At 39.0% G+C, this 26,927-nt stretch overlaps 2 protein-coding genes across 2 annotated transcripts in view; both read left to right on the top strand.

Moving 5' to 3' along the window:
* The first annotated feature begins 6,709 nt into the window (after positions 1–6,709).
* On the top strand, positions 6,710–7,126 carry LOC102796780 (histone H2A-like). Its single transcript, XM_006795385.1, has one exon. The coding sequence runs from the start codon at positions 6,710–6,712 to the stop codon at positions 7,124–7,126; it is 417 nt and encodes a 138-aa protein (XP_006795448.1).
* Positions 7,127–8,318: 1,192 nt separating this feature from the next.
* ppp1r37 (protein phosphatase 1, regulatory subunit 37) overlaps positions 8,319–26,927 on the top strand; it is a 52,107-nt gene continuing 33,498 nt past the window's right edge. The window contains exon 1 of the mRNA XM_006795386.3: positions 8,319–10,113. Within this exon, the coding sequence (XP_006795449.2) occupies positions 9,378–10,113 (736 nt within the window). The 5' untranslated portion in view covers positions 8,319–9,377. The remainder of the gene's footprint in view (positions 10,114–26,927) is intronic.

Here is a 26,927-nt window from a genome sequence, read left to right as displayed (position 1 = left end):
CTGGGAACAGGAAACTCCATTAAACACATCACAGACAGACGGAAATGAATATTTAAAGAAATGAAGTGTGTGAATGGCTGTGTGTGTGTGTGTGTGTGTGTGTGTGTGTGTGTGTGTGTGTGTGTTGGATGATGAGGTACCAAGGGTGTATGGAGGAGAGAGAGAGAGAACAGGAAGAGAACTGATTTAAAAAAATAGCAATACTGTGGAGAATATTGCGACAGAGAGCCAAAACAAGTTATGGCTGAAAAGAAAAAAAGGCCGAAAGGAAAGAGAGAAAACAGATGGAGGAATTAAAAGTGGGGAGGAATGGGAGTTTTGCACAGGTGGGATGGATGGATGGGTGGTTGGGTAGATGATGAAAAATCTCTTTGTCCTTCGTTCTTCCCCCATCTTCTAATGACGTGGCAGTGGATTTGCGGTGCCTGTCTTCTGCTGGTCAGTCCCCACACATGGATGTTCAGTGCCAAATCCTACCCTGATTTTATATCTCCCGAGGTCCATCCTGTGTTTTTATAATGTTTAAAAAGGGAAATGGTATTTTTTTTATTGGGAAACCAGTGTGGACATATGGTAGCCATCACAGCAGGCTTAGGACATGAGGAGGATGTAAAATTATGCAAGCAATGAGAAGGTGGAGGGCAGAGGAGAGGATGGCACAGGAGGGCTTCATGTTGGCTCTGCTACTACTGCAGGGCCAGTAACACATGAAGTCTTTTTATTCCAAAGCTGGGGGCTTTGATTTCACACACAACTGCTGTTGCTCATGTATGGAGATGAACAAATGAATGTTCTACAGTCAATTTTTTTGTTTATTATTTTTGTCTGAAATCACCCCCCAAAAAAATGTATGCAGTGAATTGGAAGTTCAACATTTGTTTTGCATGTGAAAATAAAAGCAGCTTATCCCACTACAAGAAAGTCAAGGTTAGTCAGCATATGTATGCATTTACTAAAGGATATCAGACCTCGTCATTAAACATTAAATTTGCTCATTAAGAGCAAAAATACAGGAAGATTTTTGTCTATTTTAACCTTTTTACAGATCTTGTTTTTTCTACCTGCCAAATGAAACAAAGACATTGTTCAATTAGTGACTATTAGTGGTTATTTTACTGATATTATCATAGCAAATGTATTTGTTAAAAGGTTATACAGAAAATTCAGTAAGACATATATGCCCGCGCACACACACACACACACACACACACACTTGCTTTATCATGCTTTATATTAAGAACACACACAGAGTACAGATTAACCTGATCGCAAACAAATAAACAAATGAATAAACACTGATGTATTGATTAGGCATTAATAAGAAAATGCAGAATCTTGCAAATTAAACACAATTAAACACATTTAGCATTACTGTAATGCTTCATCTACAAAACACTACAGATTCATAGTGTACCTTTATAATGTAAGAATTTTTAAAAGCTTTAAACCACGCTGTTGTTCCAGTGGACAGTGTGAACATAACTTTGTGGTCTTTTCTTGTTCACAGCTGTTTATATTACATCATGTATATGAAGGTCAGCTCCAGCATGTCTTCTCCTGTTTCTTCAACAGCATTTACTGCTGCATCACTCTACTTCTATTATATTTAAAGGAAGTAAACAACGAATAATGATTTTCTTGTGAGATTTACATGAGAAGATCAAAACTGCTCTCAATTGTGTTGTAAATATTAAGATCTTAGCTGTATATAAAAACTGAAAATAGTAGGAAACAGCAAGCCTGTGGTCCTCCACTCATACCTGCTCATTTATGCATGTTCAAATAAGCCTCTTGCCTCCAGTTTCTCGTCATTCTTGTACAATAAACTACCCCCCCCCCTCCCCCAATTGCACTTTGAAACAGTATGGGTAATAATCATCACATAAATAATACACATAAAACACAAAATGCCAGGATTTAACTCAGGAAATAACTGTCTCTTGCAGCGGTTTCTCTTTTATTTAACAGGAGTGAGCCCAGACTGTTGCTGAAACAGTTATGGAAAAACGATCAAAGCCTTGTAAGCAAGTTTTTTTTTCAAGAAGCGACAGACTAAGCACCCGAGGATCCTGGGACCTCTGAGCACCCGGCTGCACTGTGTGTGTCCAAAAGGTTTCATAATTAACGTGGATCCAGAGAGTGACTCACTGTCCGGTTACTGTGGAAACCTGACATTAATTGTCCCATTATTAACTTCAAATTACTGGAAGGGCCAGATGGATCCACCACCTTTTTTTCTGCTGTCAAGACAGAGTATGTTGCTAATGTCGCTGTCATGTGGGACTATATAAAAGTAGTTAATGATGAATAGGCTATTATCTGCTGAAAGAGGTGAGCAGTCACAATGAAAAATTTCCAACATTTGGTCATTTTCTGTGGGTTATTGCCCTTTCAAAATCGGCAGTGATTCAGACATCACACCACTCATTTGTGGGTATATAATCATATGAGCATGTCTGCACGTACAAAAGAAGTCACTGACCCTTTGAGTTTGTTGTAGAAGATTGATTGCTGTACAAAGATGAGGCACAGGCTCCACTGACATCTCCATAAAGCTGAGGAAAAAGTAGGGGTAACAGCACAATCCTCCTAAAAGCCACATCTACATGAGTTATTGCAGCTCCAGGAAGAGAGAACACACAGGCTTCTGTGTGTCAGCTAAAAAGAGTTAGGCTGTCTTAACTATTTACCTATCCACCTGCCCCTTGTGCAAAGGGAGAGGCTAAGACATAACGGTAAAGTAAGATTTTTGAAAAATGGCATACAAGGGAATGATAAGCTGTGTTATTTAAATTACTGGCAGTTAGCAAACACAAAAGGAATCTTGTTAGAAGCTTTGGTGTCTGGTTTTGCCGTCAATCTCTGAGTTTAATGGTATGTTTGGATCATTTCTCGGCTCCCTCTGCTCTTTCTTTCATCTCTCCTCTTCTCTCGGCAGCAGACTGCAAACTTCAGTGTTAGTAGCTACTGTTGCTAATAAATACAGAGGGCCTGTAGCCTTCATCCAGACAAAGATCCTCAGGAGAACCTCACAAAAACAAATGGCTACTCTCAATGATGACAACTCACATGATAAAACACTAAAGTTTACAGTCTTATACGGTGCTTAGGTCTCGACTGAACACAAATGAATTGTGGTAAGAAACAGCTCAGTGTGTATGCTGTCAACATACTTCACTTGAAAGTCTGCAGAGGTATGTATTGTGAACTGCTCTGTGACGGCCTGTGAGTCGTGTTCTGTCCTCCTCGTGTCAGGAGGATGTTGAGAGGTTAAACAGAATCGCATCCAATCTGTCCAAGGACGACCTGCTGGGAAGGTCCCTGCTTAATTTGTCTTTCCACCGCTCTGTTGATTGGCCCTTTGCCATACTTTAAAGTTAATTCTAACAGTCAAAATGTCTCTCTCTCTTTCACCCCTCACTCCTTCTACACTGAGTAGAAGGTAAACAGTACAAAGGATGAAGCGTGTTGCCTTCCAATTTGGCAGTGAAAATGCTGACAATGACAAAGCAGCCCATTATTCAATCAAAGGAAATTTCTCATGCATTTAAATACTTTTAATTAACATGACAAAGTTTGCTTTTTCCATTTTGCTAAATGTGTGCAGCAGGCAAATAAAAAGCTTATTTGGTGAGCAATAATTTTAACAACTGATCTGTAGTTCTTTATCAGATAAGAAAAAAGAAAACAATAAATTAGTATCACAGTCACATTAACAAAGTGTGTATGGATTTTCTTGAGCTTTTGGCCATATCACTGATGAAGAACTCTTCTCTCTTCTGATGAAACAGTTTATGTATATATGTTTTTCAGTTTGCAGTTTTCAGTTTTATTTTTCTCTGAAGTAAAACTGAGCATAAACTCTCTTTTACAAACGAAACTTTGCAGCCATAAAAACTAAAACATAAAAAGTGATCGCCTTAAATGCATCTGAATAGCTATAAAGAATTGATATGCTAAAAAAAAAACAACCTATAATGTAATGTAAGAAGCTACTACAGGACCATGGAATATTGTTGGAAAATCTTATAAAAGGAATGAATCATATGTTTCTTCCAACTACAAAAAGAGACGTCATCATAAATACTGATATAAAACATTGGCCTTTAAAGCTGAGTGACCAGCAATGAGTTGACTTCTTCAAACCTTAAACTTTATCTTGGTTTCCGAGAACGCTGTAATGAAATCCTTGTATTTTAGGTACAAGATGAGTCATCACTCCTTCACAAGCAGTTAATAAGTACATCAGGCACTCTGGGAATCAGACACACCAAGCACCTAATCATAAAGTGGAGGCTCATGACACCAATAAGTGTGAATTTATAAGTGTTCCCTCACTGACAAAGCCTCACGATGTTCTATCAGAGGCTCCAAGTTAAATGAAGTCTGTGCTGCCATCTGCTGTTGATTTCTTCCTAAGCTCTTGTGTCCTATTGATGACACATGCAGAATAATCTTTTTCTCAAGTCAGTCAGTTTATTAATTACAGCTGAAAAATGGAACCACAAAACTTCATTTTCACACCACATTCTAAAAAAACGGATTCTCCTGAAGCACCAAACGATTCGAATCAAACCTTTCCTGTTCAAACACACAGCCAATGAATTTAACAGCATATTGAGCAACATAAAACAGCGTTCAGGACATTTAACTCCAGAAATTCAAAGCAAACAAAATCAGTCCTGCCACCCTCATGTCACCATTTCCGGCAAGTCTACAAGAACGCAGGGGTTACAAAATGAGTATGACCTGCGTTTACTGACCACTTTGTAAGGTACACCTGTTTAACTGCTCATTGGCACAAATATCTAGTCAACTAGTCACTTGTCAGCAACTTATAGGGAGTTATATAGGGAATAAAGATGATTTAAGTCCCTTTGATATGTTTGCTGATGCCAGATAGGTCTGAGTACTTCAGACACTCACATTCTGCTGGGATTTTCTCTCTTTTGGCAGCCATCTCTAGGGTTTACAGAGAATGGTCCAAAAAAGAGAAAATATCCAGTGAACAGAAGTTCTCTGGGAACATGCCTTGCTGATGTCAGAGGTCAGATGAGAATGGCCAGAATGCCAGTAGCTCAAATAATTATTTGCTACAACCAAGGCATGGAGAAGATCGTCTCTGAATACACATCACGTTGAACCTTGAGGACCACACTGGATGCCCCTCCTTAAAACAGGAAACTGAGGTTGCAGTTCACAAAGGCTTACCAAGATTGGAAAATAGGAGGTTGGAAAAACATTGCCTGGTCTCAATCTTTTCTGCTGCAAACTTTGTATGGTAGGGTCAGAATGTGGCATAAAAAATGTGAAAGCATGGATTCCTCATAACCTGTATTAATAGTTTAAAGTGGTAGGTATAGGTTAATGGTGTTGGGGATATTTTCTTGTTACACTTGGGGCCCCTTAGTACCAGGTCCATGGTTTTGTGATGAAAGTGTATCTTTTGATGGCTTTGTCCACCATGTCACATCATCTTAAACTGGTTTTGTGAACATGATAATGAGTTCACTGTACTCAAATAACCTCCACAGTCATCAGATCCCAGTCCAGTTTAGCACCTTTGGGATGTGAAGGAATGGAATATTCACAGCTAAACATTCTTGAGCAACTGTGCAATGCTATCATGTTTGCAGCACACTGATAAACAATGCCATGAAGAATTAAGGCATATCTGAAGGAAAAAGGGAGTCTAACCCAGTATTAGCCAACAGTACCTAACAAAGTGACCAGTGGGTGTGTATACAGTATACTGTAACTGTTTTTAACTTCTGGCACATGTGACTTCCATTATGCATCAAGCACAAGCACCCTACTGTGCAAAATGTAAGTGCTCTACAAAAATGAATAAATAAAATCAGCAAGAGTGAGAGTGGTTCATGAGCATTTTGTTCAGGGAATAGTTTTGTGCATTAGTAAGTCAGAAAATGTTAGGCATATTGAATGTTGCTCATATTGCTCATAATTAATAGTCCTCAGTACTGAAATACTGGATGAATTATAATGTAGCAATCACACAAGTTTCGTAAATATCTAAATACTTCAAGCTCATGGTCTGTTTGGTGAAACTGCATAATGTTTTGTTGTTGTTTTTTTACCAGCACACCAGCACTGCCTGTTTTATACAACTTTTGGTTGGAGGTATGCTCATTCACTGCACCAGAAGCTTAACTTAATTTTATTTTATTTTTTGCAAGGCCCCTTTCCCCCACTCACTCACTCACACACTCACTACTACCAATTTAAATGTTATATATCAACATGTTCTGCTAACTTCACCACCAGTCCTATGCCCTAACTGTAGATTAAGCAGTATTTTCATGTTGCCATCATTTGACCCTAACAATCAGCTTACACAGCTGAAAAAGAGTACCCAGGTGCCATTAATCAACAAGCCCTTCCCTGCTCCTATAAAAGGAGTATCCTGTCTATTCAGTGGACAGCTGCTGTTTTATAAGTACTGGTGAGTGTTTAGCTGTGAATTAAATGTTGGTGTTTGGGCTCCTCCTCGCCCCCTCTCAAGTGGCATAATCTAATTTGTTAAACTGTGCATTTGAAGATTATAGTAACTCTAGTGTCCACACATGTTGCTACCTTTGTTTCAAACAGCATCTCATGTACCACTGCTGAATATTAATTTGACTTAAAACTCACTGAATTCTCTTCTTGGTCATTTTAGTTACTGGTCTTCTTCAAACTTGGGTTCAAGATGTCTGGCCGGGCAAAGAAGGCTGCACCCAAACCAAAATCTGCAGTTTCCCGGTCTTCCAGAGCTGGAATTACTTTCCCAGTGGGCCGCATTCACAGGTTGCTCAGGAAAGGCAACTACGCTCAGCGGATTGGAGTTGGTGCCTCTGTGTACATGTCGTCTGTCCTGGAGTATCTCTGTGCTGAAATCCTGGAGCTGGCGGGAAACGCCAGCCGTGACAACAAGAAGTCACGCATTGCTCCCCGGCACATCTTGCTGGCAGTGAAAAATGATGACGAACTCAACAAGCTGCTGGCAGGGGTCACATTCTCAGATGGTGGTGTGATCCCAAATATCCAGGCAAGCCTCCTGCCGAAGAAGACAAAAACACCAAAGGATGACAACTCTGCTAAAGATGTCCAGTCACAAGAGTTTTAATTATAAATGGTACCACTTTTAGAAAGGGTTTTAATGATAATAAAGTGAGTTTCTAAATTATGCTTGTCTTCAAACTTTTTGAGCTATCCAACTGGAAGTGTGTGTGTGCGTGTGCGTGTGTGTGTGTGTTATTTTTTTTTATGTTAAAACCTTGACAGCCAGGGAACCAGATGTCTTGATGGCAGCTGGATAGAGTAGTGCAAATTTCTCTGAATGCTAAGGAAGTGTGCTTCATTTCCTACTTCCGTAGCCAAGAAGGGTTCATCCTCTGAACAAAAGGGACCTTACTCGCACTCCGCCGTGTACAGGGTACTGATTTAGCTCCTCCACAGGCCCTCTGGAAGTCTTGCAAAATAAGTTTCAACACATTCTTGGATGTTTTTTTAGCTTAACACTACTCAGGTTTTGTGAAATATTCAGACAACCGTGACAGTTTTACCCAGCATCTTTTCATGGTGGGGTGGGGTATGTCAAAAGGGACACCTACCTAGTTTACAAGTCCAGTTGAAGGTTGGAATAAATCATCCAAATTAGAAACCTGGTGTGTAAAATTAGCCTTGATGACTTATTATAATTCATAATTGCTTCCTGCTAAGAACTGGGGTTCAAGCCTCACTCCAGTTCTTTATAGTTAAACTAGAAATAACCAGAATGGTGATTAGACTAGGTCATTGGTGCATCTGCTGGACGATGGTATTCCTAAATGACTCGGTTTCCTGATGCAGTTTGGTGTGTTTGTGCTGTACATGTTGTGGGCTAAATTCTTGCCCCAGAAACTAAACTCACCTTAAAAATACAAAAAACTGACTGCCTGTCGACATCCTTGTTGATTGCAGATAGTATGTCAGCCTGTCTGGGCTGGCTGACATAAAACAAAGTACTCCCACGTTCCCTTGAATCAAGATTTTCAGTATCCTTGAGTTTTTCCTGTCTACTAACTTCAAGGAATCCTTGCATTTGTATAGTTTCAAATGGAAGGGAAAAAAATATATGCACTATAAAAAATCAAACATTCTATTTGGATGGGAATTTTTAAGCAAAACACTCGTTAACAAGACGTGAGGATTTTCCACTCAAACTTTAAAATACTGTCGTTTTGCAGCCCTCTATAGACACAGACGTTATACACGTGTATGTCTGCTCTTGTAACGTTGCGTCTGTTGGACGTACCCTAACGACGTGCTGACGTAAGACGTGTGAACAACAAACAGTTGTTGGACTTCAACAAGCTAGCGAAGGATAACGCTAGAGGAGAACAGGTTGAGCCTGCCTTTTCACGGAGAGAGAGACGCTTACGAAATCCGGGCGGTCGGAATATTTTATACATTAACTCCTAATAGCTAACAGCGTTGGTACCAGCACGTGTAACCCGGCACAGTTCCCTCGTGCTAATGTTAGCAACACAAACATGCTCATTGCTGCTCGGAGTGTGACGCCTGTTTTTTTCCTGGCTGCCGCTGGTCGAGGGCTGTGATGCGAGCAGAGTTGCTGCACGGCAGAGGGTGAGACGGAGCTACAGTCGGATTATATTCGTCTTGACACAGAAAATGGACTTTCTCGGGGAGAAACAGACGGGGTCACGCAAAAAAGCGGGCATGCGACCGCACACGGGCCTGGATGTCATTGTTGGTCAACAACTTTAGCCCGCTAGCGAACGTTAGCTTGCTTTAATTCATGTAGATGAATTGGGTTTGTTGTCGGGCAGTAATCTCACTTTGCTAGCGTAATGGAGGCACCCTGAGTGACTTGTTTGTTTCAATTGATTGTCCTGCTCTTCTTAAATACTACTGGCAATGTGTTGAAGACCGGGGAGCCTTTCGTCGAATAATAGGACACGGTTGGTAAGAATTATTGAATGGTGAATACCTGCACGAGTCATAGTTGAGCGAAGTTCTCTACGATTATGAATTATTACTGTAACAGTATCTATTTCACGCAGGTATAGCATATTTCTATTATTGATAGTTGTGTGAAATTGCACTTTATTTGGCCGATTTTTAAGTATGCACTGCAGCCACCTTTGAATTGGGGTTTATCGACATCTATAATTCAATCACCCCCTGATGTAAAAAATCAGCACTTGTATAGAAGTTGGTAAATAAAACGTCAAGATAGGTATTTATCTGCGTGTATTGTTATGAGCCAGGGCAAAGACAGCCTTATCCATGTCATTTGGTTCCTAGTCACTGTTTAACCCGAGATCCCAGCTGTTCGGCACAGTTAAAGACTGAGTTTTACTGGAAATGAAAGCATGAATATCGAAGAGCAGTGTCTAGATTTGTGCAATGTCAAGATGAAAAACAATGTGGACGATGATCACAACACTACTAACAATACAGAAGGGGTTATCCCTCGGATCTCCGAATTGATGACTGATAGCAACACAGAAAAACAAAGCATTGTTCCTACGGAGGCCTCTGAAACTTACCTGATGCCTCAGCTCACTGACAACCTTCAGGCAGCAGAGGAGAACAACCAGCAGGCACAAAACACAGTGGAAATTGATGAGGTCAATGGAAATGGAAAGAATAGTGCCCAGGACCCACTAGCGGTCGTGAACCCGACTGATTTTATCTTTTCTAATAGTGAGCAGCACGAGGAGAAAATGAAGGAAGATAAGGACAATAATCCTGCAAAGCTTGTTCTTGAAGAAGGGGATGATGGTGGGGACATGGACATAGGTGTGGATCTGAGTCTCGATGAGAGTGGGGTGCTGGAGGCTGAATCTGTAAATGTTAGATCACAGTCAGACAGTAATTTCGACTCAGTGTCCACTCCTCAGGATGTCCCAGCTGGCAGCACGACAGAAAGCCAGGCTGATGCAAGCCAGACATGCAGCATAGAAGCTTCTGCCACAGATCCAGCTGGATTGTATCCCTCAGTGCAAGAGGGGGACACTAAACACAAAAGTGGCAAAAGGGTGACATTTCCCTCTGATGAGGATATCATCTCTGGAGCAGTGGAGCCAAAGGACCCCTGGAGACACGGTAATTCTTGTTTATTTTTTTCTACATGTTTGAATGTGTGATTGAGTTAGTTCTGCGTGTCTGTTGCGCCTGCATGAACATGTCAGCATACTGTGGTTTGCTGGAATTTATTCTTAGAAGGCTTTTTAACAGAATTTGTCCCTCAGCTCCATATGGAGCAGTTGACTCTGTCCACATGTCCTGTCATGCTGCTAAATTTCCCACATATTCTTCAACATTATCGAGTAGATGTTGACACTGATGTATGTAAGGCGTGCCAGAGCACTGGTCTTAGAGAAGAATGTTCTTTTGTTCCTTTCTTCAAAGCCTGACAACTCTTGCAGGTTCACACTGCTGTCTGTTTAGTGCTTAGGCAACACCTGCACTCCCGCCCCATTTTCAAACTAGAAGATCAGTACTTTGATTACTTGTATAACTAAATAGCTTTATCTGGCTTTACCCCCACAGAGGTGTACCATATACAGTATAGACCAGGGTATGTACTGTATTCACTATTGTGACGGAGTCCCACCACACCTTGAGGTGTGCCATTTTTACCACAGCAGGTTCCTGTTTACCCAGTGAAAACATGTTTAGGGAAGCTAATGAAGGACACGACGCCACCTATTGCATCACCTTTAAGTATTTTAGTGTTGAAAGTTACAAGGAAATATGTTTTCACTTTTTATTGTCCATATGTGATATGGATATACAATGTAATATACAATAAATGTAATGTTATGCTAATTTATTTTAACTGAAGTACTCGTTTCAATTTATTGCTGTTAACTGTTCCAGTATTACCAGGTCTAATTTGCAGTCTAGTTCTTTTTATACTTATTTGTACAGTGCAGTTTTTTTCCCTCTTTTCATTTAAAGAAAAAGAAATCTATCATGAACTAACCATGACTCACACACTTTTTCATCTGCTGTGGACAAAGGATGCCGTTTAATTAACAGTTCTACAAGCTGGTGTTTGCTCCCAGCACTGTGACGGCATTTGGCATAGTTACACAGGTGACTGCCTCCTGAGAAGATGACAAATTGTGTTAAGCTTACTAGTAGCCTTACGATCTCAGTTTGTTTGTGCCATATTCACATATACTTAAAGGCTAAGCTGGTGACTATTCTATTTATTTTTCCCTGCAAAAATGTAGGCCAGACCAAGCAACGGTTGGTGATCCGGGGGGTAACAAAAGCACAAAAACAGGAAGCTTACTGAGCACAAACATTACTGTCTCGTATTCAGCTGTATTTTAATTGTTTTATTAACACCCCGGTTGCAATTTATCAGGAAGCCACCCAGAAAGTCAGTTTTCTATCACAACATTCATGTCCCAGTGTTACCATTGATTTGATCAGTTTAAAACAAATTGCAGATTTCTCGCACCCATTTCCATGACAGGTTTAATTTAGATGTGATGATTTTTATTTTTTTTTTTTAAGATAATTTCTTTCTTTTTCCTCCTTTTTGCCAGGCAATCGTGCTGATTGTTAACTGGTCATGAATATCTTATGCTGGACTCCATCAGGGAGTCCAGCATAAGATAGCCAAGTTTTTTGTACCTTTATGAAAGATACGATGCACAGTAAAGTATCTAGATCACTGTAGTGTGGGGTTGACTTTTTATCAAAGACAGTTATCATGTACTTTAGGTAGGTTCCAAAGGTCCAGCTGATTGTGCTTTTGATTTAGACATGGACAAGCACTCGAGGTTAGTGAAGTCCTGTTGGAAGTGATTGGACTGAAGAGTTGGAGCAGTGGACTCTTAAACAAAATGTGATAAGCAGTGATAATGATAATTATCTTGTATATAATTGCAGTCGAAAAAGACTGAAAAATTGTTTAAGACTGTCACATGTGGATTTTATTATTTTCATTTTTCATACATGCCATATACAACAGCATGCATCAACCCGCACTTTTGGGAAGTTTAAATTTTAGTGTCACGTTTTATGACATTTGAAGGACATTTGAGCAGAACTGAGAAAGCAGTCAGCAAAAAAAAAAAATTAAAAATGAATCAATTCTCAGTGGCTTTCGTAGATATATACCACATTTTTGTACTTTTAGTTTTTGTGAAGTTTCTGTACAGAAATGGTTTGTTTTTGTTAATTTTGTCCTGTTGTTTTAGCCATAGGGGGTATTATTTCATTCCAACACATAAATTTGTCAATGTTGCAGTAGTTTAGTTAAAATAAAGAGCAGTTTAAATTTATGAAAATGCTCCCTTAGACACATTCTGCTGTCCCAGTGTGATATGAACTGTGGATGCATTATCCTGCTCAAGACCCACAGGGCACACTTTGAGGATTGTGGTTGTAAGTCAACTCACAAGATGACAAGCTTTTAGATCTGCCCATTTTCTTTGGTTGACGTGACAGACACTACTGCATAGTAATGTTGATGCTGGTAGTGATAGTGAACACCTGGTGATTTTGAAGAGTTACCGTGATGAGCACTCAGAAGGGTGCTGGAGTAACTTTTATATTGGTTGCACTTATGTGCTTTTTCATTTACCTGCCATTTGGTGTTAGTGCACCCCAGAAATATATTCATCCTGTTGGCCTTCTGTATTTTAGTGTTATGAAGAGGGTGCTGTAACACACTCTGATTTCATGGAGGAGATTTCTGTTCATTCTTCCAAAACTAATGAAAATTGACCATGTAATAACCTCCTAGCTACTCCCCACATGTAAAGGCTGAGATTATGTGTAAGAGGCAGCAGCAGGAGCGACTTGTGGGTTTACTGCTGAATGGTCTACATACTTGTGGTGTTCCCACACTACAAGTAACCTGACAACCCCCCTAATTTTATTTACACAACAGTGTATACGTATGGAGCTCTTACTGTGTGACAGCAGGAAATAACTAGAGTTAGGAAAGCAAATTCTAAAGGAAAAAAAATGCAGAATGTAATAACATAAAGTGCACGAAGGACATAAAAACGAAAAGATAGACTTTGAAATGTATCATTGTTTCAGAAAAGGCAGGTAGTGAAATGTGGCCCAGCCAGACTAAAGGATCTCCTTTTACTTATTGAACTGAAGCTGGGAGCAAATACAAGTAAATTACCAGAAAGGCACCCTCTTAAAATATTTTCACACTATTTTTCTTCGTTATTGCCAAAAAGCCTGCCAGTATTCAGTTTAATATTTTTTTAAGCTTTAGTCCTGCTTCTCATATCTTCCTGAGGTATCTTATCTGAATGTCAACAAAGGCTCCTCAGGCACTGTTAGTAGCGTGCACAGTGTCACAATAGAGCCACTGTCCGTCCAGACCCTTCTACAGATCTAGTGTCAGGTTCACTGGGTTCCTGTCTTATTTCATCTGTCATAAAGATAAAAGTGAAATGAGCTCACAGAGCCTGGAGCTTCATCTGTAAGCAGTGAGAGTTACGGCTGTAAAAGCAGAGGGAAGGACATTTCAGGTTGGTGTTGAATATTACAAAAGGAACTGATATCTGGTTTACTGCTGCCAGAAAGTAAACTTGTGAAAGGAGTGAACATCATGCAGTCAATGTGAAATGTGCTCTTGGGGTTCTCAGGGGCTGATGTCACATTTCACTTTCTTGTGGCACTTCAGCTTTTAGAATTAAAAAAAAAAAAGAATTAACCCAAACGTATTGACATTCACCATTTAGAGCTAATGCTGTGATATACGGTAGTGCTAAAATAGGGCTGTGTGTGACTCATATTTTCAATGAAGGCTTCCATGTCTTCGGTATTTTATTTTATTTATTTTATTTTTTTGTGTGCGATGATTCTCTTATTTTGCCACCTCTTTCCATTATGGCGACACACCTCCATCCTTCCCTCAAAGCCCAAAGTCACTTCCCGCCAGGCTGTGACTGGTCTATTTCAAGCCAAGACAGGAGAATAAAACTAAATGAGCTTCTTGGAAACACTTTGATTTCAAGGAGTTTGCTGAGGGACAACAAAGCTGTGATGTTTTAAAAGTAAAATATAGTCATGAGTTTTACTGTAAACATGTCTACTCAGAAACTTCATTTTGTTGACAGTGTCTGAAACAAAATAAAGGAAGTTGTAAAATATATAATTATCATTTTGTTTTGAGTTGAGTAATATTCCTAGAACTGTTTTTTTTCCCCTTTTTGTCTTGCTCAGTTAAGACCCGAGGGATGTTTGTACTCTCCATTAAGGCCTGAGCAAATACTACATCATATCTTGAGATTTCTGAACTTCCCAGCATGATGCATAGCTTCCCCACCTTCCTTCATTTCTGCCTGTCTATTTATTCTCTTTTTTGACTAGCTAGATTAGCTTAAGTGCAGGCGGCCTTTTCAGCAATGCATTGTGAACACAAAGTACTAGGTCACATTGGAAGCATATGAAGCATATGGTCTAAGATGGTTCAGTAGCTGTGACTTGCGATATTACTAAACAAGTTCTAAATTTTAACTCTTACTATTACAGCACAACTGTAGAGGTACAGTTCTAGACTGGCTACCACAAAGGAAATTTGTAACAGCCTTATTATAATTCAGCTGTGAAAATAAGTTAAAGCTTGCTAATTGCAATACAGTCAATAAACAATGCAGGTAATGTACAATTGATTGTCCTGGAAGCAATTAAACTCTTTAGCCTACGTGTTGTTCGGTGTCAGACCCAAGGCCCACTTGGCACCATATTATTAGAGGCTCTGTGACCCATGAAATGTTATTTGTTGTGGCTCTAGACCAAGTTACAAACTGATAAGCAGAGCTTTCAGTGTAGAGCATGAACAAAGGCTCTGGAAACCTGCAAGTTAGTTTAGTTTACATGAGCAGCAGAGCTGAAGTTTTAACCACTGAATTCTTATTCTGATCCAAACGTAACACTTTGTAATAATTGGACTGTGTGATAGCAGTGTTTTTATATGTTGTGATGTGCCAAATTTGTTTAGTTAGGTGTGCAGATGTACTTTTTCATTCTGTTGGAAGCAAATAGCTGTGAAAATTTAGGTGTTAAATCAGTCGAGTTTACATCATTAAATCTGGTTTAGTAGGTGTATTTAACATCCAGTTTCTCATAAAATCGTAAGATACATAGTGAATTCAGGACTATTATTTGGAGAAAGAATAAATATTAATTAAAAAAACCAAAAACAACAAGGAACAGAATTAAAGCTAAAAATACTGATTTAGCTTTTTAGCATGCATGAAAAGTCACTGCAGTTATTTTAAGATGCAAATTCACTAAATGAAAAATGAACAGCATCCTTGCATAAATTGTTTGAAACCATTTAAATTCTACTATCCTTGAAGCTTGTGCACGTGAATGCACATCTTGGACATTTGCGATGTTAGAATGACAACATGGATGCAGAATTTGCTATTCACAGAAGAATTTGGTACGTTTACATATCAGCAGAACGGACACCTTTAATAAATCTATGTAACACTCACATTGGTTCAAAATTAATGTTTTTTTTTCTGCAGTGTTTTTTTTTTCAGCTCCCATTACACAGATCTTTATGTGTGATGTGATAAGACAACACCTGATAAAGTCAGCCCTTTAGGCTGTCTTTAGTTTGTACATTCATCTATTATGCATTTACTCTGTCTATGCTGTGTAAGTGTGCTTGTCTGTGTTTGTTTTGTGCTGAATCCTGGCCTTTGACACTCTGCCAATCTGCACTGTGTCTTAAAGAAAAAAACAACAGATGATTGCTTATAAATGGCAGAAATGGCATACTGGTTCGAATGGTGTTGTTTTCTGATCCTCACCAATCGTCTACGTAAGACTTTCCGTCCTCATCAAACAGGAATTCCTTGCCCTTCCCTCCCTAATGTCGTTTCTCTTAACACACGAGGAGGCTGGATTTGAAGTATTGCTTTCTCTGTCTGTACACAAATGCACAAAATGCTGCCTCATAGAAAACTGGATCATACAACTGTCATTCCCTCATAACTGTCCATCTGGTTCAGCAGCTTTCTCTCTGGCAGGCTCAATCCTTTGTCATCTGGGTGTGAGTTTAGAATGGCTTCACTGTTTTGTTGTTGTTTTGTTTTTCTGGTGTCATACCAAAAAGATTAAGAGAAGGGCTGCTGTTGATGGGCATGTATTGCTAAAGGCATGGTATCTGCATGTAGTGAAAGGTCAAAAATGAATTCCAAATTTGTTGTCTAGAATTAAAAGAGGATAACAAACATAAAATGATCATTGTATTTCATTCTAATCCCTTTGTTTTGCCTTTCAGCACATGCTGCTCTCTCCAAAATAGTCTGGCAGATTTAGTTTAATTTACGTTTCTTTAATTTTTTTAATTTTTCCATTTGGATCTCAGTGTTGAAATATATTCTATAAGATTTTTTTTATATTCTGCTGTATTCTAGCAGCAGTTAAAGAGTTGCATAGTCTGTAGTAATGTTCAAGAAATCCTAAGACACTCAAGGTCTTTGTACTGCAGTGATGTGAAATGTGAGCTCAGGTATTGTGTGGGTTATTTGTGTTTTTCTTTTTAGGAATCCATTGCAGGTTTTCCACAGAAAAGTCTTTGGCCAGGTGAAGTTAGAACCTGGGACAGAGCAGAACTCCAAATGACAAGTTCACAGAGAGAGCTGGTAAAGAAACGGTTATATAATGTGATAATTTCCAGAATAGGTGAACATGTATATCAGGCCTCTAGAGATTCAAGTATGTGGCACAATCATAAAGTAAGAACACATACTTACTTAAAAAACAAACAGTGCACAACACTCCTGCAGTTTTTAGGTCACTCCCTAAAGGGCTGTTCTGACCACTCCTGCTGATGCACATTTGCAATGCATGGTGAGTCTCCTTGACTATGTCAAAACAACAGCCTATGAAATAAACATTTATTTGGGCAAGAAGAAGAAGTTGTAGGGTATCAGATTGTGATGATTGTGACAAACAGCACAGTATTTTTCTTTGGTACAGCATTTGTGCAGTCTTCTTGGTGTCTGGGTTGTCTTCTGTAATGCTTCTATGTTGCAGGCTGGACAGGGCAGTCACATTACACACTTACTGTTTTGTTTTTTTTTGTTTTTTTTTTTGTTTTTTTTAAATGGGTATAGTACATGAACACAGACTAAAGGAAGTATTAACAGAAAAAGCAAACCAACAACAACAAAAAAAGAATAATTGACACTGACAGATTATAGGTCCTGATTGGTTTTGGTTATCTTAGATTACTCGCTCAGGCCTTGTTGCAGTGGCCATTTTCAAGTATGTGCACTTTCATTGCACCGTATGTATATGATGGCACATCAGTTGTGGGCTAAGACCAGGTATGCTTGTATTGCATACTTATCTCAATTCCAAAGTGACTACACAGATTATAACTCACTCACTTTTTCTATCTGATCTTGTACTGGACCTTTAGTTTGCCTAAAAAGGATTTGGGTGGAATTTTAAACCTTTGGGCTTGTCTGTGTTTTTTTTAAATTTAAGACGCAGGCTCAGGTGTGAGTGTCAGACTTGTATCTCTTTTGTGCATGCACGATCACCGTCTCGTCATGCAGACTTGTGCAAGCAAACTGGAGGAGTGCCTCAGGCCGTGCCTTTTTGCCGCACCTCTAACGTACAAGGCAGCCAGTTGTCATGTGTGAATGACGCTACTACCACTGCTGTCTACAACACAGCACTGTGAAATTGCAACCAATGGACCTGGAGAATTGGGGTGGGGGTGCTATTTTGAACATTGGCACTTGGATGTTAAGTAGGAACTGGCAGTATGTCTGTGTTCCTTAACATTTGCACCTATCCATTTTTATGTGGTGCAGAAATATGCAAACAGCAACATAACTGACTAACTATGAAGAACTCTCAGGCTTGAATTGATTTGGCCAATCAGAAAATAAATCATCCAAAGACTAGTTAAGGTGTTGGGCTTACACCTGAAATAATATGGATTTAATTCTCTGCACCGCCTGTTGGACATCTGGCTTCCATGTGTTCCACTCTCTGTCCAATCTTCTTTACTGGCACAGCTTTATTTTTAGCTGCTAGCTGGGAATAATTTCCTCTAAAGCATGTAACCTGTCAACACTGGTTTCCCGGTTTTTACCTTTTGCATTTAGCTTAATAAATGCTGGCTAAGTAATCAACTCTAGATCTTTTCCAAAGATTTTTTTATTTAGCCTTCCACCAAGAGAGGTAGTTCTAGGTTGTTGTAGGGTAGCAATGTCCACAATATAACAACAAGTCAGCTAAAAGGCAGAATAACCTTTGTTTTTTGATTAGTCTTGTCTTATTTTCTTTGTTACAAACATTCTCTGCAGAAACCAGATATGCATATAGGTGGTAGGTTTATCTTGAGTAGCTTGTCTTATACAGTTTTTGCCGTTTTCCATATCAAATCTAAAGCATTTCTTTATGCTGCTGTTGTGCTGAAGTTGCTGTGTCAGTCTTTGCAAGCAAAGCTAGTATGTGTAAACAAGTTAGACAGGTGAAATTCAACACACTATGTGGGTCAAAGGAGTTTGAGTGGAATCCTCTCTATGTGCCAAATCTGCTGTGTCTCTGTCTCTGCAAACAGTGTCGTTTCTTCTTCTGCACACACGCAAACAATTGTCTTTTCCTGTTTCCTCTTTGCTGCTGGAGTTAGGCGAGAGAGCACAGTGTCTGTAGCCAATTTGTTTGTACTTTGTTTTACGTCAGATTGTTGGGAAGGCTGAGAATTGATGGATTTTGATGTGTATGATATTGGGCTGGACTTGAGTATCTTCTAAAATAAAAAATTTGCAGGCCTTATGGATTATGTGCAGGTTGCATTGGCTCTGAACCAACATTTTGTTAAAGAATGTGCAGTAAAGTCAATAATTGGATTACTTTGTATGATTGTTGCTTTATGTTAGTCAGGACTTTCATACGACAGCTGCTTCTAAGTAGGTGAGAAAGCCTTTTAATCGTATTAAAAGATGATAATTACATGTGTGTGCAGGCACTCGAGGCTTGGCTTCAACATGAAGTGATTTTACACAGCTTCGCATGAAATTAGTAAGGTCTGTCCAAAAGCTTGAAGAATGGGATAGCCATTAATTACCCAGCTCATTTTACAACACCAAATGTCTGTAGGGCTTGTACAGTGGCTGTCCAGGTGTGAATACATGGGAAAGAAATTATCAGAGCTCTAAGTCTCACACTCATCACAGTCCTATGCAGCAGACGAGATGCATACAGCTGTAAGAGTGAAATAGACTCTTCTTGTAATTGCGAGATGGCCAGTAAGAAAAATGAACAATTTATCAGAGATTTGTTGATCAGACAGAAAATAAACTCCAAAAAAATGAGAGCTCTTAAATCTGGCTGATTTCTCTCTCGACCAGAGGTAGCTGTAATTGATAACATCATTTATTGTATTGGATGTTCCTTATATAAGCGAACTATTCCTTTATCTGGTGTAACAAATAGCTTCTCACCCTGCCTTAGAAACACAGCTGCTTTGCGTGGAAAGAAATTAAAAATTCTTGCTTTACGTCTTATATAATAGCATGCCATGTTCATGATAGTTATTCAGGTTGTTCATTTGTCCCAGTAAGAGTAGCTCAAACTAAGTCTGGTACTAAAGCCTACGCTCATATTGTGGGCTCTCTGTGGGTCGATCCGTTCTGACCTTTTGTGGGTGGTGGTAGAGGCTTTGACTGCAGCAATGTTATGTTGTGCAGCTACAAATGAGAATAGATCTCCTGTATTTTTAGATGCTGCATTTATTAATAATGATGTGATTTCGGCTAAGTTTTCATACTTAAGTTGCAGAAGGCTGACAAGTAACAGAAATTGGATGTGCACTAGATGTGACTTGGTGAAGAAAAATGTGTCTGGTTTGAGTTGTACAAGTTAAGGAGACTGGCGGAAAACAGAAGCAGCAGGATGCCTTTATTTTTTGTTTCACATGTTGCACAGTGTGGTCAGTAACAAACCACCAAACTGTGCTTGTGCAAACAGCTCTTTTTTTGGTCGTGCTCTTTTATACAGGGTCTGTTATGTGTAACTGTTCTTCAGGCCCTCATTTGAGTTTAAATATAGTAAAACCATTCATATGTAGGCCTGCCTTAAAGATTAACCTGGGTTGTCCTTGATTCCTGAGTTTTAAGTTTCCAGAAGAAGGGAGGTCATTTTCCTGTAGGCCTACATACAACTGGACTTCCTTTTGCAACCAGTTCAGTCATGCGTTGCTGGCTATTAGACAAAAATTCAAGCTTAAGGCACTTTTGCCTTGGCTTAACTTTTCAGACACCGAAGGCCATCTTGTACACACGTCTCAAAAACACTAGTAGGTTCTTTGTTTTCAGAAAAAAAGTTGCTTCAGGGCCACAAAAATACACTAAGTTAGCAACAATAACATGAGCTGAAATGAGATGATTAGTATAGTGAGTGACATTAACAGTTACTACACATTTTGACATTAAAAATAAAGAAGAAAAGCAGACATATCAGAAAAGCTAAAATTAAAAGCTGAATACCTACCCAGACAATATCAAAGTAGTTTAATGCTTTGCTACTTTGAAACTTGGGTAAATATACAAAAGAATAATTTATAGTTTAGATTGAAGCCAGCAGAGAAAAAGGCAGATTATGTAAACATTTTGCCGAGACACTCATATTTTTCCACTTCATAACTCTCATGGAAATCAGTTAATCCAGTTAATCAGTAATTAATAAGTTTCGCAAGTTTTGGAGTTGTGCAAGTCTAGATTGTAAAGAAATGTTTTCAGACTTAGAAATTAGGAAAATGTTTGACTTCATGCTAAAAACCTTTATAAGCAATCACAAAAAGAGTACTAGAGGTAGTATCAATAAAATTCTCTTTATTTCTGGGAGACTTTCATGGTGTTGCACATGTAGTTTAAAAAAAAAATACAAAAAAGATATTGCCAAGACTTGTGAAAAGGGCTTGTGAGTCTCTCTCATCAGTAGAAAGGCGGCTAAACTTTGTGCTTTGAATGTACTAGCACATTGACTGGTAACCTGTACCAAGGAAACCCTTCCTATCGCATGCTGGTTGAGGTTTCAGTTGCCTGAAGCTTGAATCGAAAGTTGCTAGATTTTTTTAACTGAGTTTAAAAGTAATGGATGTTTTTGTAGTTGCATTAAATTGCAGTATTCTGAGGGCAAAATAATTCCTTGTGCCTCAAGTATGTTATTTGAAGTGCCGGCTCTGAAAATTGTCTGCTCTTCCTTTGTTCTTTGTAGCTCCAAGACAGTTGAGGTGTGGAAGTGAAGTAGCAGGTTTTTGTTATTGAATAGTCCTCACATTCAGTGCCTGAGTGAAGAAGGCTTTGAATTCATCTAAGTGGTGAACTCTCCCTCTAGAGAGTTCTGTACCTGTACCTGTTGCAATTCTTCCAGTTGTTCAGGTTTAGCAATTGATTTATAATTTCCTGCAGTTTTTCTTGTTCCAAGATACCCTGCTGGCTGTGCACTGTAGAACAGATGTAACAGAGCAGAACTTATTCTGGTTACTTTGTAATAAAAAAAAAGGCAGTTGTTGTAATCAAATGCAAACATTAACCTTACCTAAATACTGTGATATTTTCCTGTCAGTTTTTTTTTTTTTAAATTACTGACAAGCACAGTAGAACGGCGTGTCTGGATCACAGAAATCACTGTTTACTCAAACAAATGTGTTGAAAGCCTGAGACAGGGCAATGCACCAGGAGAAAGCAGGAGCAGACTAAACTGTCAACCTCAGCTGTCAATTAGCAGCAAAAAGCTTTTTTTAAGCCATCAGAAGTTGTTGACAGTGTCCTAATCTCCAAAATGCCAACCATGACACTTAACAGAGGGCATGAATTTAGTGATTGAGACTATAATGACTTATTGGTTAGGGGAGTGGGGGGGATCGGGATGTTGTACTCTGCTCTTCCACACTAGCTTAAGCATTCAGCTGTATTGCTTTGTCAAAACAGACAGTTTATTGAAGAACTTGGTAAAGATAAAGCTGAATTCCCTGTATATTTTTGGCATACTGGTGTTGCAGTGGCTTTAACAGTGGTATGCCCTAAGGAGCCACATTATCATGAACTTATTTAACAAAAGAGGTCAACTGGTTTGGATTCATTTCCTGTTGACTACATCTGGTTCAGTTTAAATGATGTCTTGGGATAAGCATCTGTGTGACGATTAGAAATAAAGAAAATAATTTGAGAGTGATGGCTTACATGTCATCAGTGACCAAATTCTGTAGAGGATATATTTGGCTTTTCTTTACTCCCACTTGATGTTGATGATGGTGTTCACCACGTTTAATAAGGAGTAAATCTCTACCCGCAGCCTAGGTCTTTTATAGCACGACATCTTTTTAATCATAAATCCTGCAGCTTTTAATTCACCTCTGTTGATATTAATTAGTAACCTGGGTGCTTTTTTTCCCTTTGATTTTGCTCACAACCTTATCTATGGCAGCAGTCGGTGATTAAGTGTGAGGGACGTGCTGCTTGATTGCTTGGTTGAGCAGATTTGCTAAGTCAGAGCAGAGATCATTTCTCTGTCTTGTCTTGAAACCTGAAATATCAAGGTAGCTAAATGTCTTTGCCCTTCATCTATCATCTTTGGAGCTGTTAGCTGCTGAGATAACCACCATTTCAGCAAGGGTTTAAACAGAATATTAGAATTCCCAGGATCTAGATAAATGCTGCATAGTATGTTTTTTAATTTGTATTCAAGGTGGAAATGGATTGGAAATATTAGGAAACAGAGCAATGACATGCAGCAGGTCCAGCCAGTCGGGCGTTGAACTGGGAAATCAACACACAACTGTGCATACTTGATACAGTATGCACATTTAACAAAATGTTTTTTTAAGGGTCAAAACAAGTTTGTGCTTGTCTATCTGTAATGTTCTTGCTTATCTAATGAAGTCCATTGCTCCCACACAGTATCTGGGAGCACTTGTTTTCACATGTTTTTCCTTATTTGTATGCATTTTTGTTTTTGCTGTGTTTCTAGACATGGAGAGCATTTCTCTTATTGTTTGTGTGCTTTTCCTCTCGTGTGTGTGTTTTGTTCTTTGCCCACCATTAACTTCTGCATACCAGTAACTTTTAATTTGGTTTCTGACGATGTTGTTTGGAGCAGTCCTTTCCCCTCCCTACTTCTTATTCCTGTGCACCTCCTCATCACCACTCCCTCCATACATGTACCAGCAGCACTGGAGGGAGTGCTATAAAATAAAAACCAAGGCATGCAGAAACACAGGCAACAGCTGTAGCTCTGATACTGATGTCTGTTCTGCATTTGTCTCTTTGTGTTATTGCTTATGTATTTCCTTTTAAGTTTTTGTGTACTTTTCTTGTCTGTTTGCTTGTTTTTAGGTGTTTGATGTAAATCTCCTTGCACAACTTTCTTTTTTATTTTGTACACTAATGCTAAAATATCTCAATATCTCTCATCCCTTCTTTGTCTCTAGTGAAAATACTATGTAGTAAGCATGAGACCCTCTCTACCCTCAGACCCCACCTTCCCTCAGGAAATGTTTACACACACTTGCTCCACTGCGACTCTGCACAATAACTGTTTTCCAAGGACACGGTGTTCATTGGAGCGCACATAATGTACTGTAGAAATTTACAAGACTGCTTTCTTACACAGTGGTGGAAGTGACATCCAGGAGGACTTAACAAATTCAGATCCAGATACTTTCTGTAGGTGAAGCACAAATGTAAACTAGAAAATGCATTTTCTGAAGAAACTGCAGTGTGAATGCTGATAACTGAATGTTTTGAGCTGAAATGAAATCATTACTAAATTTAAGTTAAAAATGTTGAATGAGATGAAAAATAGAGTCGTCGAATATCCAGATACAACTTTACAGAAGTATCAAAATTAAGATGGAGTACTATTATGACTGAAGTGAAGACAGGACTGTAATGAAAGGGCATCCTCATCCAGTCATGGGCTCTAGTCAGTTTTTAACAGCAGTCTAGTGGAGAGTGTGGTTGGTGGCTGTATTTTACAGCAGTAATTAGAATTAATTCTTTTTTGAGGGCACATGACTTCAGCAGGACTAAAGCTCCCACCCCCATCTTAAAGGCTGACATTTAAGACAGCCAACTTGTCAACAAACTTGCACTTCTGAAGCCAGATGAGGGCTCTTTTCCTTGCTGCTTCAACAGTGATTCATATTTGTTGGACCCCTGAGAGCAGAGAAGGGGCTATTGTCTGTTGGGGCTGCAGTTCTTCATGAGCTGTCCAGGCTGGAACCAAAGCTAATGAAGGTTCCCACATAACTCCAGAGTTAACAGCTGTTGTAAGTCGGAGTAAAATAATGTTTATTGTAACCAGTGGGGATAACTTAATAAGCTTCAATTGTTTAGTCGGCGAATCGTGCGCATCCATAGCTACATTGACTTGTGATAATGCTGGTGAACACTGGCAGTTCAGCTTTTTGTTGTTTACTTCTTTTTTTTTTCTTCTTTTAACGTGACTGAAGAGACTACACAGTCAAAGAAATTGCTAGTTTTTTACTTTTATGGTTAACCGTTCAACCGTTTGCCAGTGGCTGATGATTATAAAACAAAATAATGTTAACAAAATGTATGTGATTTATGTTTTTTTGTTTTTGTTTTTTTTTTATTGTCTGACACAGAGTACTTGAGCAGATTTGTGCTTTTGTGGACCAAGAATCATTTAACTACTTACACTACTTTCGTTGCATCTTTGACGCAGATTATTTATATATAAGCCATTTGATTTACTTAGGAATTACTAAAAATAATAACGCACTGACAAATCAACTTCTGTCATTTGGACTGGATTGTATGTCTGCTTTTGCATTCATGTTGCAGGTGCTAAAAGTATATAGAATGGATGCTGAAATACTGCTGAAAAGACAATTCATATACCCAGTGAAATATTATTATAATGAGATGTGTAAAAAATTATATTATCTAAAAACAAATTTTAAAATACTAAGTAGTCTCAAAATTATAATAGCTCTTGGATGACAAACAAACTGATTAATATGTCCTATTGGAAAAGTTGTGCACGTAATTCTGCATTAAAATTACACAAATCTCACGTCACCTGTCACTGGCCTTTCACAATTCCCAGTAGTTCAATTTCTTGGAATTGTTAGTCTGCTTGCCTATCAATCCTGTTTATCGGTTCCACTTACATGACAATCAGCTGATTTCTGTATGTGTTGGAGAAGGTAAATAGAGGCACAGCCCACATTGTCGATATGGACATTAGTTTTATTTCTTTTTTTACACAAAAGGGCACAGTGATAAAGTGAAAACTATATTGAGGACAGAAACAACCAGTTTATACTTACACCTACATAGACAGCATGTTAACACTAAGCTAGCCAAGAACCCAGAGTGATGTTAAAGCTGAATGAATGCTAACCTCAGCGCAGCATCCAGACTCTGATTTTTAACAGGTAACAAAGAGAGTGATGAGCAGTTCGTTTCTACCTCTTCATGTTTCTAAAGTCAAATCACTGTGGCAATGGCTGAAGTCTCTTTGTGCTGGATTTCATCTTTGCTTTGTGTTTTTGGCTTTGTGTTTTAGCTAAATATGAAGAGAAAGATCACGTGTGTGTCCTCATTAGGCTAGGGATTTGTGTTGGTGTGTGGGACTGTAGCTAATAGGTTTCTATTGTTAAATACTCCTGGTGCTTGAAGCCTTTCCATCAGGTGTGATTAATACATTTGAGAGGGTGTAAGTTAAAGTGATGGGGGACATTGTGTGAGATGAAGGAGATTAGAAATGGAGCCAACAGTGAAGTGGACAAGTTCTCACCTTGGCAAGACAAATCAAAATGCTGACGGCAGCAAAAGTCAATAACACACACAGAGACAGACAGAACAGCCAGTGTGTTACAGCTTTGCTTTCTGCAGGGTAGATACACTGGTTGGAAATAGAATGGATGTCATTGTTTTTCTGCCAATGTAATTTACTGCTGTGATCTTTCAAACCTCCTTCTATACACTCTGTTTTTCATCTCACGTTCTATTAGTAATTTTCTGTATTCTTCTGTCTTTCTTTTTTTTTTGTTTGCATAAGTGCTTCACTTCATTTCTCTGCTGAGTCTCTCAGGCGGAACAGCGGGTTTGAATGCTGCCCAGTCATCTGACTGGAGTTAGCCCCCACAACCGTCTGGGATGGCAACGGTGGCTGACCCACACGCAGACCAAGAACAATACCTCCTTTTTGCTGACTTAAGTAGTGGAGTACTTAAAGGGGTTGCAATCTCTGATTCTCTCTGTCAAGAGAGTGCTCCCTAAGGCAGAAACACTAACAGCTCACATGAAAAAAGAATATTTTCTAAGTCTCTGTGTCTTAGACTTTATTATGTTCATTTTTTTTGAGTCATGGAAAGTCCTGAGTTGTTCTGATGGATCAAAGCAGATTCAGCCATTTGTTAGTGCTTTGCACTTACTGACCAGTAGTTACAGCTTGCTAGTACTGGGTTAATTCTTGTGGCATAGATCAAAAGGAGGCTAAAAACATTCCACAAAGATTTTGTTCCAGATTGACATGAAAGCATTACACTTGCTGCAAATTTGTCATCTGCACATCCATGATGTGAATCTCCCATTCAACCACAATTCAAAGGTGCTCTATCGGACTGAGAAATGGGGTCTGCAGAGGTCATTTGAACACAACATTGCCATTTTCAAGACAAGAGTTTGAGATGGTTTGAACTTTGTAACACGGTGCATTATCCTGGTGAAAGCAAATATTAGAAGATGGGTACACTATGATTAGAAATGAATGACATGGTCAGCAACAAAACTCAGACTGTTGAATTTAAACAATGTTCCTTTGCTACTGCCACCAGCAGCAGCCTGAATTGTTAATTAATACAAAGCAGAATCTTAACTAGGTCGCCAGTGAGGTCTTCTGCAGCTGTAGCGCAGTTT

The sequence above is a fragment of the Neolamprologus brichardi genome, chromosome 14 (assembly GCF_056152115.1).
Source record: "Neolamprologus brichardi isolate AB-2024 chromosome 14, ASM5615211v1, whole genome shotgun sequence".
Lineage (NCBI taxonomy): Eukaryota > Metazoa > Chordata > Actinopteri > Cichliformes > Cichlidae > Neolamprologus > Neolamprologus brichardi.
The sequence above is the reverse complement of the archived record's forward strand: the minus strand, read 5'-3'. Positions and strand labels throughout refer to the sequence as shown.

Excerpts from the sequence above, each read along its gene's own strand:
- LOC102796780 (XM_006795385.1), top strand. The coding sequence starts at position 6,710 with ATGTCTGGCCGGGCAAAGAAGGCTGCACCCAAACCAAAATCTGCAGTT.